Raw genomic sequence first — 19,832 nt, forward strand, 5'->3', positions numbered from 1 at the left:
TTATCATATGGTTTCATGGGCTTGTAATACTCTGTTTAATACTAATGGGACCACTTACAAATAATGGACAAAGCTAGCATTTTTTGGTATTTAAAGCTTTTGATGTTATACTACTATATACAATGGGTGGAGAGGAGGCATATACTTTTGGTCACCGCATAATCAAATAGTAGAGTAACCGTTTTGAAGATTCAAGAGATAAGAAAACACCAAATGTTATAAACTTGACTTCAAGGCAGAGCCAAGCTTAGAAAGTTTCTTTCTGTACAATGTAGCAGTCGATTTTTCACTAAAGATGAGACCGACGATGCTGCAAGTTAGAGATGTAGTAGAGAATCCTCTTCTTGTCGTCAGGGGTTAATGAGAAAGGAGGGTTTAGAGGTAGAGTCACTGCTTCCTCTATTATAAAGGAGAGTAGAAGAATTGCTTTCTTGTATAATCTTGCTGCACTTTCCTTGTTATTCAAATATTCTTCCGCCTGCAAAACAACAAAGAGGAACATTGAATCCAACCCACAAAGAAAGTTTCAGACTTTTAGGACAAAGGTGGAAGTACGCCTGGAATTTTGAACTGAACCAAAGTTTCGGTTAGTTCGTTTTCATTTGATTCGGTAGGTTCTCTAAAAACAATCGGTTATCGGTTACTTCGGTTTTCTTCTTTAAAAAAAAAAAATATATACCCAAACCATACCAAAAATCCAAACCAAAATTAACCGAATTTATTCGAAATTTTAACAAAAGAAAACTGAAATCTAACTGAATCAAAAACTTGGTAGGATTTTCAAAAACCAAACTAACCGAATACCGAACCAAACTTTATTTCGGGTTACTTCTGGTAAGATTTATGTTGAACCGAACTACCCAAACTGAACAACCCGAACCCGCAGGCCTAGGTGGAAAGCTTTTGACAAAATTCTCAGACTTCATGATAGAAATTTTTTTACTTACCCCACCACTCTTGCCATATGCTAGTGCCTTCTCATATATTGTTTCCATGGCGTCAGGCATATGAGTAGCACTAGCAGCTACAATGAGATGAAGGAGATACATTCAGTGAATGTGCAAAGAAACATAAAAGAGAACATTCGGTTTAAGTACTAACCGCTTGTTTGGTTTAGTCGAGTTGACGAAGTCTCAGCCTGGTTAAACGCAGTAACAAACTCTTGTGTCACCCAAGTTTTAGCTACTGCTGGTGAATTTGAAGTCCCTGGAGCTGTTGTGTTCACTCTACCCTCTCCAACGGACACCATCCAAGAATCGCATATCTCTAAAGCTTTCCTCCATGCAGCTAAAACAACGAGTGTGACAGCAAAAGATTCCTTCACCTGTCCTGCATTGTCCTGTATGCAACAGTATTAGAATGTTATCAATCTGAGAGACTCTAGAGATTAGGAGTTGGAAGTTACCATCTCGCGAGCTACTTCTGTAAGTGCTTCTGCATACTGCTGCAAGACTTGGAGCTTCGTTGGAGGATGAACGATAGTTAACCGTTGGACTTCTGTTAACAGGTATGATGATCCAGTTTCTGGTCGTGGTCCTGACACATCAGACAATGGTCTCTGTGCTTCAACTGAATCTTGAAGTGATGCGTCGAAACATTCTGATGAACCTTCAGAAGGACGGTTTACAAGTACATACTCCCTCTCTATGAGCTCAAGAGAGTCAATTACTGCACATAAGACAACATCAAAGTGATTCTGAGTGATTTGAGCTTATAAAAAAAAGCAATAGAGACAAGACGCAAATAACAAACCTCCGAGTTGGTTTGATGAACACTGTCCCTCATTGTCTTTTCTAGTCTTCTCACAAGAGTTATCATGTTGCATCAAAACGTTAGAAGTTGAGGCACTAGAGGAACTCCCATGTTTGTAGACATTCTCTGAACTTGATTTGGATCGGTTGGGATCAGAATGTGCAACACCAGGCATTTGTCTGACAACATTTGGTATGAAAGATGATGAAGGTTGCTAGTTGATTAAAGAAGTCAAATGGCTAATCAAATTCTCAAGATATTTATTACCTTGGCGCTTGAAGGAACCTGTGGCTGAAGAACTCTCGGAACGTCAAGCGCTCAACTGCAGTCAAACAAACATATTTTCCATTAGAACATAAAGACAAGAAGACAAACAAAAGAATCATATAACAAACATACTTGGGTCTCGGCGTAGAAGACGTCTGCAGAGATCAACACAATCAGGATGAATCTCATTCAAAGCATCTTCAGGAAACTTCAGCTCAGTGTCTCTCACAATATTTTGAAAAAGCTGTAGAGAAGCATAATGAAAGTCCATAAGTTCATTAGAAGTTCAAGAGGCAATTAATCGGTTCAAGGCAGTCCAACAAACCTGGATGTGATTAGTGCCATCAAAAGGTGGCTTCCCAGTAACAAGTTGAAACAAAATGGCACCAGCACTCCATAAGTCAGCCTGTAACATCATCCATTACACCAATCAAACAATGACAAGAAAAAATTGAAAGAAAAAAAAAAGATTAAATCTTTCTTCACCTTAGCATCATACTTTTGGTTCCGGATAATCTCTGGAGCCATATACAATGGAGAACCGCAAAATGTTTCAGCCATGCTCTCTGGTGTTAAAGACCTAGCCAACAAAAATCTCAACATCTACATACCAAAAACTAAGACCTTTCCATAAAAAGAAAAACATCTTCTTTTTTTTTTGGTCATAAATAATAATACCTCGCAAACCCAAAATCTCCTATCTTTAGCAATGGAGTTACATCCTTGGACGACAAAAGTAAATTCTGAAGGAAAAAAACAGAACCATGACTAGACTTGTAATTAAATCAATCAAACTAAAACATAAGGAGGTTTATTTCTACTCACCTGAGGCTTTAAGTCTCGGTGGATACAATGCTTCTCTTGAAGTACTTGCAAACCTAAAGCTACATAACACACACAAACACAACAACATAAACACAGAGAGAGATTCAAACATTAGAAAATATACTAAATTTAAAAACTACAAAACACATGAACATAAAACATAGATTCAAAAAAGAAAACAGAACAAAAACTGATCTTACTTACCCAATTGTCTCATAAAATGCTTGGCAACAGGTTGGGAGACTTTGCCATGGGCATTGATGTAGTCAGCAAGATCACCTCCACTACAATACTCCAACACAAGGAAGATCCTATCTCCAGTCTACACACAAAACCCAGATCAATTTCAGTTCCAAAAATTCAAACTTTTATAATTTATACAAAAGAAACAAAAGAGTAAACCTCGATAGCTTCGTAGAATCTGATGATGTTGGGATGATCAATAGTGCTGAGAATCGAAATCTCCTTGAGGAGATTGTCTCTGACTTTAGGGCTAAGCTTCTTCTTATCAATCTCCTTGATGGCCACTTTCAAACCAGACGATCGATGCGTCGCTAGCCACACCACCGCGAAGGAACCAGACCCGAGTCTCGGTCCAAGTTCGTAGTCACCCACAAGTCGTGCCGTGTCCATCCCGGGTTTTTTTTTTTTTTACCCGTTTTAAAATTTCGGATCTTTAGTTGAACCAACGTCCATTGTGTTTCCACTACTACGAAGGCAGAGAGAGAGAAGACGAAACAGAGAAAAATCTTAACTTTTTTTTCTTTAAAGAACAACGAACTGTTTTTGTTATAATTAATTATACAGTAAAGCTATCATCAACTTTATATATTTTTTTTCTGTTTTGTTTTTGTTTGTGTGTGTGGGAGAGAATGAGATTTGGTTTAAGCTTATGAACAAAGAGTTTATTACTTGTACTCGACAACAAACCTTGAGAAAAAATTTGACGTCTTGGATCCAAGTTCCACGAGGAAAGGACCTAGGAAATATCTCAGAATATTACCCTTTTTTTATTTAATAAAAAAGACAAAAAAGATTGTTAATTGTTTTATGTAATTAATCTTTTGAGTTATTGTCAATAACATATGGTTTTCTTTATATTTATATGATTATCTCTTTAGAGCAATTAAAGTCTGTTAAAAAAATATGGGTCTAATTGATAATTTAATCGTTGATGAATGAGTCAACAATGGGTTGAATTACAAAACTGAGAAATCTAATTAATTTATTATCACTGCAGATTAAACATTAACCGAAAAATGGTTTAATGATATTCTAATGTGCATTAGTGTCTTCCTCACACGGTAGATCCACTTCATTGATAAAACATTAATTCAGTTTTTTCTAAACTGGAGTTGTTCTATTTATAATAAGAAACAAAACAACATATTGTAGTCAATTCATTGGTTAATATGTTAGAATCAGTTATTTAAAAATTATTCTTGTGAAATAAAAAAGGTAGAAAAGCATACTTTAAAAACCGGGTTGCTACTACAAACTATATTTGCCATATGAAATAATAGTTGCATTAATGTACTCTTCGGTTTACTAAGCAGCGGCCCGTGTAAAGAAATAAATCCAGTGATACAATCAGCATCTTTGTTACAATATGTCACACCATAGAAGCCATGAGATTCATTTTAGCCGACAGTTCTTCATATTATCACGTTGTTTAAGTGTCAAAATAAAACTTTGATGTCGATGGATTGTATTGTATAACCAGTAACAAAATATCATGATTTTGAACGATGGATATAAAGATTATTTTTGTAAGGATACATATTTAATGGATGTTTATCGCTAATAAATCCGACAAAACAAAACTTGAACTTATCAGTTTGTTAAAGCCACGTCACCTTTGACCAGCTCTAATTATCATGAAATAAAAGGAGAAATTTTCGGGTGAAACATCTAGGTTCACCAACCAATAGTATTTGATTATTTGATATTTGATATCTTTTAAAAAATGAAATAAAATTGAATATCCAAATTAGATTATATTTTTAAAATAAAATAATAAAAATACATAAAAATAGTTATAAAAAAAAAAAATTAATATTGTTAAATCTTCAACAAAATACTAAACTTTATACCTTAAATCTTAAACCCTAAACGTTAAACCTTAAACTTTAGGTAAACTCTAAACCGTTGGAAAATCTTAAATCCTAAATCATACATTAAAACTAAATTTTACTAACACTAAACCCTAAATCCTAATCCCTAAACACTAAACCCTTGGGTACATCCTAAATCCTTGGGTAAACTCTGAACCCTTGGATAAATCATAAATTCTAGGTTTTAATTTTAAATATTTTTGATTTAGAGTTTATGATTTATCCAAGGGTTCAGGGTTTATCCAAGGGTTTAGGGTTTAGTGATTAAGGTTTAGGTTTTAGTGTTAGATTTAGTTTTTAATGTATGATTTAAAGTTTAAAATTTTCCAATGGTTTACGGTTTATCTAAAATTTAAGGTTTATGATTTAGGGTTTGGAGTTTAGGATTTAGGGTATAGGATTTAGTATTTTGCTAAAAGTTTATCAATATTTATTTATTTATTTTTTGTAACTATTTTTATGCATTTTTATTATTTTATTTCAAATATATAATTTTATTTGGAAATTCAATTTTTTTTCTTTTTTAAAAGATATCAAATATCAAATATTCAAACACTATTGGTTGGTGAATCTAGATGTTCCAACAATTTTTCAAATAAAAAGATACTAACGTGAAAGTGCCACGTAACTCAGCCATAAGAATAAGCAAAGCCCAATAATCCAATATAGGCCCAATTATGTTTGAAAAAGAGAAACACTGAAATCCAAGATTTGTGATATTGTTACAGCCTTCTTCAGTCCACTAATGAGCTATAAGTTGGTATTAATTGGGCTTTTCCATTTTCCAAGTCCATTAAATATCTCTTCCATTTTTTGTTCTTATGAATCTCTTCTCACTTTTTTTTTCTTTAAACATAGAATATTAAAAGGACAATGGAATCTAATGAACTTATAGATATGATATAATGAAGCTTAAAAAAAATAATATCTAAGTAAATTTACAAAATGTGGGTATTGTGTTGTTGGAAAAAGGGAAAGCGACTAAACCTAATAAACAAAGATCAGATTTGTGAAGGGACAATGGAGCCTCTTTGATCTTTACCCATCGTCTTTTATTTGGTTGGACCACTCTCACCTTCCTATTCATTACATCTTTCATGTGTAACCGAATCTTCCACATATCGAAACCTTTACTAATATATATCTCAAAACCTGACAAGTTGTGCATTAAGTGAAGACTTGATCAATGTATATGCGTTTAGTTATCAGATTTTTTAATCAAACAAAGTTGTTGTGGAAGGGATCGTACTTATATTTTCTTATAGATTTAAAATACTCAACTATTTCAGCCACCAGCACGTAGACATTGACATTTTCATATATATCTTATGATGAAAAATAATTTGCTATTGTTATGTCATGTGCATGTAATATAATATATGGGGATAATTGTGGAAACAGTCGACGAATTATGTGGATGTATATATAGCTTGAGGCTGGGATCATTATCAGCTGACTTATGCAGCCATTGCAGAGGCCATATATATTTTTTGAAGGAGTGCATGCATATGTATTGCCAAATTCACAAATGTAATGACAACACAGAACACAGTAAATGTGAAGGTTCTTACACGTGTTACAATGCTAAAGAATATTATGATATATGGAGTATATAATAACAAGAAAAGTAATCATGAAAATGAAAATAAGATTTAAGACATATCCAATTTTGCATACAATTGAATATTTCCTTTCAGCAAACTTGGGTTTGATTCCTCTGTATCCCCCTCTCCTCATACAAAACCTACCCCACCTATATACTTTTGCATCTACATTTATTAAACCCACCATCTGTATAAATATTAATTTTCTGCTTTCTTATGTTTATTCTGATGTCAATCAATAATACCTACACCACCAAATGTATTTTTTAAAATAAATTTAAGCATGTATGATCAGTGCGTGTGTGTGCGAACCCTAAAAGCCGAGACAAAAGATGAAGTCAAGTCAACATTATAATAATCGATTTACATGTAAAATAACTGTATATGTGGAAGTTCATGATGTAATTCCATCCGGTTATATAGAGTAGTTGTACTTATTCATAGTTAAACAAATTATTATTCTTGAGCTAAATATCTGTTCTGGGTTGCTATTACATAAAGAAGACATGGATTAATTATAACTTCACATTCAAACGATTTGATAATGATCAGTTGAAACTTATGTCTTCACTATAATTCGTGAACTATGTTCCATCTTCTTTCCAATATAAGACGTACGCTAATAATTATATCAGCTCGTTTCCCATATATATGCAATATTCTTGATGGATATCATCACTGAGATGAAATGATCAAACTAAAGTCAAGAAAAGAACAATGCTTGAAGCGTATAAAGCTTGCGCTATCAGAATAACTAAAGAAGGTCCGAATGAGATACCAAAGGTGAGAGGATATGATAATATATCAAGACCCATGCTATGAGTAAATTTCTTAAAGCAAATTAGTTTAAATTATTTATTTAATTTAATTAAATAGACGAAAGGGTTGGCTAGGGAGAGAGAGTCCTAGACCCTGGGGGCAAATGACAGTTGGAACATGTTGTCGCCATTATCGCACCATCCATCTTCCAATTTTGTTATTATTGTTATTAAATAGAATGGTCCGCCTTTTATTTCACCATTACCATCTTTGATTGCGACTTGTCATATCAACTACATACAAATCATAGTAACATTTTTATCTTCTGTTATGTTGCTTTCCTTTTCCTATATGGTCGCGGTATGTAACGTATCATACTAGATTTGATTAACAAGAATGTCGCGTCTGTCCATGTTATCAATTTTGCTTTCATGCTACATCGTTCACAAATGTAATGTAATCATCAACATTATAGAGAAAATGGTAAATCAACCTGCAAAAATAATTCCCTCGTCTTACTTTCCTAGCACGAGGCTCATCAGGCATCAGCTAGGTATTTTTGTTAATTCCCTCGTATTTAAGAGAATATAAACCGTGGTCAATATACCCAACAAAAAAATATGAATATAAATTTGCACTGATAGAGAGATATTTTATGGAAAGGAGACTTAATGAGTAAAGAAGCAAGTAGGCATTAAAAAGAGGTAAGTGCAAATGCAAAGCATATGTATACTCTACTTAACGTATAATCTCAACTTATTAAAGACACATAGCAGTGGTCCTTCACCTATAATCTCTTCTTTTAACTCGTTTCACATATGTCCACACATGTATTCATAGCCAGCCCCCACCATATTACTCTGCATTTTTTATTTAACCGCATGGTTTCATGTCTCTGTGTTATACAATTTTCTGGGTCAGATATCACATTGGATGTTGTAAATAATTCAGCATTGTTAAAGTTTCAATTTTTTTAAAAACAAATTAGCATTGTACTTCCCTCTCTAGTTATGCCCTACCATTAATATAATTTACATCACTCTTTTTGTTACACCACCAAACTTCAAACTTTTGACAATATATATTTTTTAAAATAATTTTCTCCATAACACATAGAATCATATTCAAAATCAAGTAGCTAGTGTATACCGATATTCCAAATCAAGATGACATAACTGAAATGTTCATACTTGCAACCGATCGATAAACATAATAACAAAGTTGTATGAGTTTATTTATATATATTGTCTATTCTTTTTGTCTTGAGAAAAACTAACTGGAATCTCTTTTGTCGATCAAATTCCTAATTGTTTGCATTACAATCTACTTAATATGAATAATTATGATAACAATGCTTATACATATGATATATGGTATCGTCTTCTCCTTTATTTTATATCCCCACATCTTAGTATCTATACAGCAAAGTTTTCGCATTTGAAGGTTCAATTCAAATTTTAAATCTAGAATGTATAGGAAGATTAATAGGATATATATGAGCAGAATTCTAGATCGGTCCCGTGGCTACAAAGGTATATTGCTTTGAAAAGAGCGACGCTACGACGTCTCCTTCTTAATTTCTAACATTTCTAAAAATTAAACATTTAATAACTTTTCACCATTTTCAGATTTCAGAAATATTTGTTTTATTCGTCATTATTACTTTGTAGATGATCATACTATTAAAGAAATTAATCCCACTGGTGAGCCGGATAGAGTAACCGATTAGTTATTGTAAATAATTTAATAATCTGGATTCATTTTTGGATGTGTTGTGATGAAATAAAGAAAAGTGGGTGAGTATTATATTATACTAACATATATTAAATTAATCTATCGCTGTGGAATATTTATGTAATCTCTGGTGAGTAACCATCAAACCTAAAAAAATAACAGTCTATCGCCTGAAAGTTTTATGACCACTCAATTCTGTAATGTGAGATGAAATTTTGGACCACGTTATATTGATCAATGTTCTTTCGCCTACTCTTTCATTTTTTAAAATTCAAACATAAACTTTAACCTTTGTTTAAAGCAAGCCTAATTAAGATTTACGTAATTTATTGTTCTCCCCTAATTAAGCCGAAATTAGCCAGAGAGACATGAATGGTGCTTCGTCTCTTTCAGGACCACTCACCACGTACGTAAATAACGATAAGTTTTAACATGAATGTACGTGAAAACTTTTAAACAAACTTTTAATTTTTATCGAGAGGGGTCATGTGAGTGCCAACTGCCACGTGTCTTATTCCAGAACAACATGTGTATTAATTACTAGATCCGTTTCTAAAATATCAGTATGTTTTTGAAAAAAAAAATTGTGTGAAAAAGATATATTTTTTATATTTTCAATGCATAATTTCAAAAAGATATATTTTCATATTTTCAATTTGTGTCAAAAAGATATATTTTTTCAGAAAACATAATTGTATTTATTAAAATTTTATTGGTGAAAATTTATAGAAAATAGTTGATTACGGAAAATAATGTATTGGTAGATAAAATTCGGTATATTTTTTTAATAAATATGAAAATTTTAAAATATGAATCTTTTAAAAACGGAAAAAATATGTAGTAGTGTATACGTTGACTACGCCGGTCTGAAGAATGAGCTGTACACAGAACTAAAAACTGTATCGATTCTCCTTTTGGATTTCTTAAAAATCTATAACTTTTTTTAGCAACAAATATATTTAAATCTTCAGCACTATAAGTCTAGATACTTTGGTCGGTCCACGAGAAATTTACCATAGTTTTATTTATATTTTCAAGTGATCTGATACATTAAGATTAAAGCATGATTATATATGTTAACGTATGTAAAAAAAAAAATGTAAAAAAAAAATATATATATTGAAACGTGAAAACCCTTATTTGTGGTTTAAGCTTCTTAATCATATTTTAAAAAAAAAAAACTAAAATGAAATATTTTTTGTTCATTCTGTAAGACGTAGTAAATCTCCTTCCTTCTTTCCTTCCTTCTCTTGTTTTCGCTGCAAAATCTTTTTTGAATTTTCAGTTACATGAACTAATTAAACTGTACGTTCCATTAAAAGAAAGAAGTAAAACTATATATTATAAGCATGACTGGATATGAAATAAACGAGTATGGCAGAAAGTCAAAGAATATCACAATTTAGCCTACCGTCTATGCTATTAAAATAGAAGTCATGACATTTTTTATGTGTGATTTTTTTATTTGTACCATCTTTAGAAACTTTTTATCAAAATTTACATAACTTAATTATAATATCTTCATTTTTATTTGAAATACTAATAAATATCTTAAATAAATGTCTAACAAAATCTTTCAAATATCTTTTAGACTCTTTTTAAAATATATTTTCAAGATTAGTTAATTAAAATTTTAATTATCACAAAAGATAATTAGAAACTGAATTTTAGTTTAGTTTTGATTGTAATTTTTTTTAATTATTATAGAAAATACTTTAATAATATTTTAATGATAATAACAATTTTAAATTGATTTAATTTTCAATATCAATTGAAGAAATATTTTAAAAGATGTTTTAAAAAAGAAAAAAAATTATTTCTTTTTCTAATTCAAAAATAAAAAAGTATCTTATCTTTTAGCACATAAATTATGACTTATTTCATATGCGATTTTTTTTTATAGTTTAGACCAATTAAAAGTCGTACCTTAAATACTTTTACCATGTAATACAATTAATTTACACATCTCTTCATAGATGAAACAATTTATCTTTATTCATATCGTATATATAAGACTTTAGTTTATTGTTTCCGCGTATTCTCATGAGTTAAAAACCAACTATGTTTATTATTTAAATAATTATACTAAATTGATTTAATTAATCACTATATACCAAATTCTCTATTATGTAGGTTTAATTTAATTTAATTTTCACGTATATTTTAAATTTAAAAATAAAAAAAATCTATGTAAATCAGTAATGTTACATAATACTGTTTTCAAAATAAATTTTGTTATAAAATACAAAATTTATAAATTTTATAGTAATAATATTATAAGCCACACAAATATTATCATAAAATTAGATTATATACAACACAAAGTTATATAATTATTGATATATTTTATTGAATAATCTAAATATTTTAGTATAAAAGAAAACCCGCACGGTCGTGCGGATCAATATCTAGTTTTCGTAATTACAGACGGCGATAGATCACTTTCATATAGTTTGATATGGTCGAGGAGACATGAAGACCTCCGTAATACGTAGACCTTACTAATGGGCACACAGAAAACACCAAAGAAATACATAAAATATACGGAATCTAGCTAGCTCTTAAATTGTAATCATGGTTTAGAAATTACAAAAGAGATATATGGGTATGAGTTTAAGTCGTCATGTCCTAACTTTTCTCTTCAAGTAGACTTGTTACTTTGTTAGATTCAACCTTAACATCCAAAATATAGACATGATATAGATATATATACTGTGATAACAGAAAATAACGTAATAGTGACTGATTATTAGAGCAAAAACCACGAGCACATTTCTAATTGCATGTGCTACAAAATTTATGGCACACATATAATTTTGTTGCTGTCAACTTATACACATGTTATGAACTCGAGATTGACAAAGATTGTGAACTAATCTTTATAGGTTGGTTCCAGTTCTTTATGATCCCTTGAAGATGCCCTCTTCCAACAACTGCCACGACCGAGCTGTGCTCACTTGCAACTCTGGACAACATACATGCCATGTACCTGAGTTACATAAATGCAACATTTTGCAAAAAGATCATCATGATGGTGCTTAGGCCTTTAGGAGAGACATGTAAGAAAAAAACTTATACATATGTAATTGTGTACAAATGCGTTGGTTTTTTCGAAGTATAAATGAGTTGTTCAATTTTTTTTTGTTTTTGAATTTAATTATTAAATTATCATTTTCTGTAATAAGTTAAATTCAGGGCCAAACAAATAAAAAGTCAATAGTAAAGACCAAAAATATAAAACAACATGTCGTCCTGTCCTTGTAAAAGCGAATAACCCATCCCAAAATGCCTTACCACAGAGCTCAATAATTAGCATTTATTATTCTCTGTTCATAAAAATCCAATAGTCTTCTCTTTAATTACTAATCTTTTAGTTTTTTTTTTCTTCAACAAAACCAAAACAATATTCCTAAGCCCACGTACGTATCCCAACCATTTAGTTTTGTATTGGATCCTCTTTCGGAATCGTGACACTATATCAGAATATAAAATAGATAAAGATTATATTTAAAGAAAAGACTACAATATAGTACTATTATTCTTTATCTCTAAATTACTACTAAAATTCATACATTTAAAAAATACAACAAAAACTTAAAGAGGACCTCATGCACTTAGAGTTGGGCCAAAGATTTGAGAGAACCCTTCTTAACCTTTGTTGGTATTTTAGATTATTGCTTTAATTATGATATTTTGAAAATAAAACTATTTGTGTATTTTTCTGTTCTAGAATTAAACATTTTAAAATAAAAAATTCCAAAACAAAATAGACTAGAACTTCTCAACCCAAACTAAAATATCACTCGTTTTCAGTTTTTTTTTTTGTTGGTAAAAAGATTAAAAGTTGATTAGAGCCGTCATATTCATATTAATACATTTTTGCTATTTTTTCCTTCGTTCTTGTGAATGACTATCATATAGATCGTAATCTCTTTTCAAAAATTTATGATTTCGTTCGGAATGATTTACTATACTGGAATTATAAAGATGGTACGAAGTGATTTTCTTTTTTTCTTTGTTCCTAGCTACATGAATCTTCTCATTGATTATGATAACTACTCGGGATGATAATAATAAAATTTACTTTTACATTTTGAGAATGGTATATACGACTATACGTAAGATTTTATTAATCAAAACATATTATAGATTTACACCAAAAAAAACATATTATAGAAAGAGAAAAGGCCAAACAAATAAATGTAATAACGAATAATGTATGTAGAAAAATGAAACTAGAATAGTAGAAAAAAGGACAAGAAGCTCACATGAACAGAACCAGATTGTTCATGGGTCCCCTCTTTCTCTCTCTTCTTAGCCCATATCTCTATCAATCTCATATACTCTCTTTCTCTCTCTCTTCTGTACTCTTTATAGTTTTAATATTTTTTTTTTTTTTTTTTTTGGTAATTCAGGGTTCCCCGCTTCGCGGGTCATTCCCTGGGTCCGGTCAGGCAGCGGGCCGGCTTCACCCGAGAGGGTATGTCCTGAGCCCGAAGGCCCAGTACCCGCTTCGTGACATGGATGAACAGTTCGCCTCCGGCTGGCATCGAACCCGGAAGCATGACAGTTCGCCTCCGGCTGTCCTCTTTATAGTTCTTCAGAGATTGTTACTAATTATAATTTTATTTTCTTTCTTGGAGTTAAGAGCTTCTTGCTCCATAAACAGTAGAGAGAGAAAGATTGCATTTGAGAAAATATCAGGTAGAACCTTGCTAATCAGTGAAGTTGGGTGCAAAAAAACCCACTTTCTACTTTTGTATAATTAGGTCAATCTCATCGACCACCATACTCTTCTCTCCACCAATTCTCCTCCCTTTTCTCAATTCCAAACTAGGGTTTCATCTCTCTCTTTCCCAAACAAGAAGATGAATCAAGAAATTCTTTAGAGATCTGGAGTTTGGTTCCCCCAAAACAAGAAGATGAATCAAGAAAACAAGAAGCCTTTGGAAGAAGCTTCGACTTCAATGGAGCGAGAGAACATGTTCGACAAAGTAGTAACACCAAGCGACGTAGGGAAACTAAACCGACTCGTGATCCCAAAGCAACACGCAGAGAGATACTTCCCTTTAGACAACTCGTCAACAAACAACAAAGGGTTGCTTCTAGACTTCGAAGACCGTACAGGAAGCTCATGGAGATTCCGTTACTCTTACTGGAACAGTAGCCAAAGTTATGTCATGACAAAAGGTTGGAGCCGTTTTGTCAAAGACAAGAAGCTTGATGCTGGTGACATCGTGTCTTTTCAAAGAGATCCCTGTAATAAGGACAAGCTTTACATAGATTGGAGGAGACGACCAAAGATTCCAGATCATCATCAGTTCGCCGGAGCTATGTTCCCCTGGTTTTACTCTTTCCCTCACCCTCAGATGCCGACAAGTTTTGAAAGTAGTCACAACCTTTATCATCATCGGTTTCAACGAGATCTTGGAATTGGGTATTATCCAACGGCTGTGATTGAATCTGTGCCGGTGATAATGCAAAGGAGAGAAGCACAAGTGGCTAATATGGTTTCATCAAGAGGAGAGAAGAGGTTAAGGCTGTTTGGAGTGGACATGGAGTGCGGCGGCGGAGGAGGAGGAAGTGTGAATAGCACGGAGGAAGAGTCGTCGTCTTCCGGTGGTAGTATGTCACGTGGCGGCGTTTCTATGGCTGGTATTGGTTCTCTCCTTCAGTTGAGGTTAGTGAGCAGTGATGATGAGTCTTTAGTAGCGATGGAAGGTGCTAATGTCGATGAGGATCATCACTTGTTTACAACTAAGAAAGGAAAGTCTTCTTTGTCTTTCGATTTGGATATATGATATATGATTAATTATGAGATTAATCAATTTAATACACATTCTATATGATAGTTATACATATTATATATATGTGACATAAGGATGTCGTTCAAGATTCAAGGATAATATCAAGAAATAGCATGTTCTTTAAAGATAAGAGTTTGGATTGATTATAATTGTATTCAAAAAATTTCGAAGCGTACTTTCTCGATGAGTCTCCTCTTAGCTCTGATGGGTCAGAGTATATATACAGAACATAAACTTTGGATAGCTAGGGATCAGTGTTAAACTTAAAAACCCATGTCCCTCTGGTCAGAAACTAATCAGAAGATATGGGCCGTCTTAGAAAAGTGAAATGTATGTATATGTATATAATAGTATGTAAATATTGTGTGTATACTGACATTAAATGGTTATTGAACTGTTTAGTTTATTTGATATGGCTGCTGTCTGGTTACCGCTGCATTTCTGAAGCGGTTGTTGCTGCTTAATTTGTCAACCTGCAGCTTGCAGGAGAAGGGCAGAGACAAAATTAGACTTGAAATTTATATTTCAAAATAATTCTTATTATATCTTGTAGTATTAAATAAAAAAAAGAACTTTTCATCTGGGTAAGATTGAAAATGTATGGTCTGTTACTGTTTCACATACATTGCTGATGCATTAACTGGTACAGAAGTAATTTTTATTTTTCTTACTTAGAAGTTAGAACAAGCTGGTTTCTTTGTTTGGATCATTGCACAAGTCAACTCACACATACATGTACATATATACTTTATATAAGATACACGCATGCAGAGTGTTAAACTGTTAATTAATCTTAGGTCTTGTATGGTGTGTTTATGCGTGTAGCTAACTCCGATCCTTAAATTAAATTCCATTGTTGATATACTGTTTTGGCTAGAAATATAATAAAATTAACAACTAACACAATATGATGACAATCATAGAGATAATATACATGAATCTTATATATAGTATATATGTTCTGTTAAAAAAAGAATATAGTATAGATGTAAATGTGTGTATACATGTTATTGTTTTTCATGATTTCTGCACACATAGTTACAACTCACGTTGACCAAAAAAAAAATAGTAACAACTCACAAGCATTAACTAAACTATATACATACCATAATAACTAGAATCTAGGGCTTATATAGCTAGCTAGTTCACAGATTAGTTTAGAAATATATTCTGATATGTATAGATCTTTGGAGCCTCAGTGTATTGGTACAATAAAACTAAACAATATTTACTTCAAGCTTTTCTTGAGGGGTGCTACAGATAAAAAATCTAGAGCCTTTTGGGAGGGTTGTTATTTTAGATGTGTCAGCAGTATTTGTCTGTTATTGAGTTTTTTTTAGCATACTGCGAAGTAAGCCTATATACTAGCATGAGCCATGAGCGCATGCAGATATAAAAGTGAAATAGTTACTATATAAAAATACACAGGTCTGTCTGATATGTAAATAATAACAACAAAAGTTAGAGGCATTTTTCACCATATATATATGTAAATGGTTATTGATTTTAGCAAAAAGGTGGTTATTGAAGTATTTATATATATATATATAGATGTGCGTGTGTACGTTTTACTATTTTTGTGGGGAATCTAATCTTGAATAAGAGATAGAAGTTTAGACTTATTTTAGCATATTCATAGTTCGTTAAACTAATTAAGCAAAACCAGGACCATGTCAGCTAAAGTTAATAGCCTATACTTCACCTAGCTGCGAAAAAGCCATTGAAATCAGCGAGGGCTATTTACATATAGATCACAATATTATGTAATCATATAAATCAGCGAGGGCTACCTGCCTATAGATCACATTATTATGTATGTGCACACAAAAAAAGATCACATTGTGTAATCATATAATATATGTATGGAATAGCAGATGAGATGTTAGACTGAGCTACGAATACTAATGATGATGATGATTCCACAAAGAGAAGTAAATAAAAGATAAATCAAATCAATTTAAATGGTTGACGATAAATTTACTTACATTTATAATGGTTTTTTTGAGAACTAAATTTCTACCGTTTTTATCATTACTCTTCTTTCTAGTGATCAAACATGGGAAATGAACTTTTTTATTCAAAATATGTAAGCAAAAGTTATAAGTACATTTTAACAAACAAAAAAGAAGAAGATAAATACCATGTTCTACAGGGAAAAGGTAATCATTTTTTTTTTGTAATACCAGGTTCAAGAAGGTTTTGAGTATTAATCTTAGATTATAAACTCATTAGCTAACTTTAATTGTTTGTTATTATCATGGTTTTTCGTGGCTTGGACAAGCTGACCGATAGATTACGAGTCTGATTCAACTCATTTGCGTTAAGAGTATGAAATCACATACCGATATATTTATAACCGCCAGTGAGATAGAAATTATAGAGAAACATCCAAGCGAACCAAAGATTTAAAACATCTAAAGCTAAACCAGAAAGAGAACTAACTACTGGTTAGAAACAGTTAGGGGTGAATAAGAAAGAGAAGCCTTCAGTTAAACCAAAAGAGAAGCCATTCAAGACCTCCTCCTTTCAAGTGAACCGGTAACTTGAAATGCTTAGTTAGAGCTAGAGAGGAAAGTATCTGCATCGGCCTGGCTACTCCATGTCTATGCCCAATCTCCATGGATCAGGTCTCAAACCACATTCTTACTGCTACTATCAATGGCTAAAGACAACCCAAACGAAAAAGATTCATCCTTTTGAAGGAAACAATCACGAAAACCAATACGAGATTTATTTTGCACGCAACAAAGCAAAACTATAACAAATGAAGCAAATCCATGAAGAGAAACCAACTCAACGTTACACATAACGTGTGATCTACAAAAGAAGAAGCTACAGAAACGAATTGGGATCAATTTCCTTATTATCTAATCCATTCAGAAAGCACCGACGAGAAGAGAGAGTCCGAGCAAGAAGAGCCAAACGATATGGATCAGTAACAAAGCTTGGCCCGGTACAGAAGCGCTTCCCGCGTTACCCGCGTCGCAGGCTCCCGTTTTCACCACGCGAGCTCCGTGGCACGCCGCGTCGGGACAACCGCACCAGTACGTGACTCCGTCGGCTCCGCAAACCGGATCCGCCCGGAAACAGTTTATTGGGCACCCGCCCGGATCCGAAACCGTATTGCAGACGTCGCCGCTCGATTTCTCGCCCGCTGCTTGTGAGGAGCCGATCAAGCAGAATAGCAATAAGAGTGAGGGGATGATGATCCACGAGAACGACCGCATCACTTGGTTCCTGAAACCTATAGACATCGAATTAGGGTGAAAGGAGAGACAACTTTCCCCGATTCGTAACCCTAATTTTATGTGATTTGGGGATTTTCTCGGAGTTTGCGTGTTACCGTGTTGTTTGAATTGCTTGGTGGGTACACACCTGCCCACCGCCCACCGAGTCAAGCAGACATCAAAAACTATGTGCCGTTTTTGATCCAAACCATCAAACGTCACGCTATCTAAAGATAATCTCGGTTTGCTGGTTAGACCGGTTCATCAACTTATTTTAACGCAATTTAAAGCAATGTTTGGTTTGAACGGTTAAGATGCTCTGATAGTAAAGATCAAAAACTTTGTTTAGTGTTTAAGGTGGTTATTCAAGTTCAACATTAATCAAAATTCTATTTTCAAGTAATCATAATGGCCAAAATGTTTTTAAAAAAGCATAGTAATCGTATCTGTTGAGCCTTCCCAAGTTGATCAGGCTTCTGCCAGAGTCTTTCTTTCCGAGGATGCAGTCAGAACTGTGTGTCCTATCCAAACAAAAGAACGGTTTACAGACGGTGAAGTGCTCGGCTTTAAAAGTGTTGGATCCCAAAGACTTAAATAACAAGTTACCACAATTTTCTCTTCATATCATTCCATAAAACAGTCGTTGCTTAAATATACATAGAGAAAGGTATCAACCAAATAAATTCCAACTAAACAAATAAGGAACATGTTATACAAGTAAGAGACTTCCCACTAATACATAAGCCCCACGTTCCATATCTCTATCCCAACCTTGACCATGATTTTATCAAAAAGACTCTTTCTTTTGGATCAGGTTCACTGAGATTTTAAAAGGAGGATTATCTCTTGCGGCATATCGTCATGCCAACACCAATTGGTACCTGATGCACAAAGAAAGAGGTGAAAAACTCAAGCAATACTCGATGTCAATGTGTCAAAGTCAGAGCTTTTAGGCGCTTTACCATCGATTATAGGTACACGAGCATACTTAATTGGAAAGCCCTCAGCCTCTAAACATCTGTACACCTCTTGGGGTGGTGTTTGAACAGAATTAGCATCCACATGTTCCCATAAGTCAAAAATCTGTCCATCCTCTTTCAGACGAGCCTCCATTCCTTCGACTCTATCACGATCAATCCCCTAAACAAAGACCAATTCATAAAAGTCGAAGAGAAATTAATGATATATAGTCACTAAAGATATTGCAAGTAAATAATATCTGCTAATATACTGAAAGCACCAGCAGATTGTTTACCGTATACTCTAGCATATTCTTATATGGCCTTTCGACTTCACGTAGAACAAACGGTTTCCTGTTGATGTATATATTAGGGATGGGCCTAATTCACACCAAAAAGTTAGTTCAATAGTGGAGGATTATCCAAACAGATATATATTGTCCAAGGATATTTGTATTACCCGATGTGGGACTTTATCTAATAGCCCCTCTCGAGATGTGGGTGGGAAACAGTCCAAAGGAAACAACCCAAGCCCAATATCTTGGAAATACCACAGCAATATGGGCCACTTGTACAAGCTTACATAGGTAGGAAAATGTTTGTGGGAAATCATATGATGCACTTTTAACCTGGCTCTGATGCCATATTAGTGATAGGCCTAATTCACACCCAATAGATGAAATGTAATCATGATCAAAAGAAGTTTGTTATTCTTGATAAGACGTTTTGTTACAATGTGTCAGCTTATATAGCCGTTAGTTAACCGGAATAAGCTAACCAAAAT

At 33.1% G+C, this 19,832-nt stretch overlaps 3 protein-coding genes across 3 annotated transcripts; 1 reads left to right on the plus strand and 2 right to left on the minus strand.

Moving 5' to 3' along the window:
• Window positions 1-159: 159 nt before the first annotated feature.
• On the minus strand, window positions 160-3,727 carry LOC106307911 (serine/threonine-protein kinase ATG1). The gene is made up of 13 exons (XM_013745003.1): window positions 3,247-3,727; window positions 3,049-3,166; window positions 2,845-2,903; window positions 2,698-2,762; window positions 2,506-2,599; window positions 2,345-2,425; window positions 2,152-2,263; window positions 2,020-2,074; window positions 1,753-1,931; window positions 1,406-1,668; window positions 1,102-1,339; window positions 948-1,024; window positions 160-478 (listed from the first exon to the last, which is right to left on the minus strand). Exons 1-13 carry the CDS (start codon window positions 3,475-3,477, stop codon window positions 290-292), a joined length of 1,761 nt encoding a protein of 586 aa, XP_013600457.1. The 5' UTR covers window positions 3,478-3,727; the 3' UTR covers window positions 160-289.
• A 10,220-nt stretch (window positions 3,728-13,947) lies between these two features.
• Window positions 13,948-15,079, plus strand: LOC106308181 (B3 domain-containing transcription factor NGA2). The gene has a single exon (XM_013745316.1). The coding sequence runs from the start codon at window positions 13,978-13,980 to the stop codon at window positions 14,854-14,856; it is 879 nt and encodes a 292-aa protein (XP_013600770.1). The 5' UTR covers window positions 13,948-13,977; the 3' UTR covers window positions 14,857-15,079.
• Window positions 15,080-17,462: 2,383 nt separating this feature from the next.
• On the minus strand, window positions 17,463-18,220 carry LOC106309770. Its single transcript, XM_013746902.1, has 2 exons — window positions 17,735-18,220; window positions 17,463-17,650 (listed from the first exon to the last, which is right to left on the minus strand). The coding sequence occupies exon 1, from the start codon at window positions 18,114-18,116 to the stop codon at window positions 17,739-17,741; it is 378 nt and encodes a 125-aa protein (XP_013602356.1). The 5' UTR covers window positions 18,117-18,220; the 3' UTR covers window positions 17,463-17,650; window positions 17,735-17,738.
• Window positions 18,221-19,832: the final 1,612 nt, after the last annotated feature.

The sequence above is a fragment of the Brassica oleracea genome, chromosome C8 (genome assembly GCF_000695525.1).
Source record: "Brassica oleracea var. oleracea cultivar TO1000 chromosome C8, BOL, whole genome shotgun sequence".
NCBI classification, from domain to species: Eukaryota; Viridiplantae; Streptophyta; class Magnoliopsida; order Brassicales; family Brassicaceae; genus Brassica; species Brassica oleracea.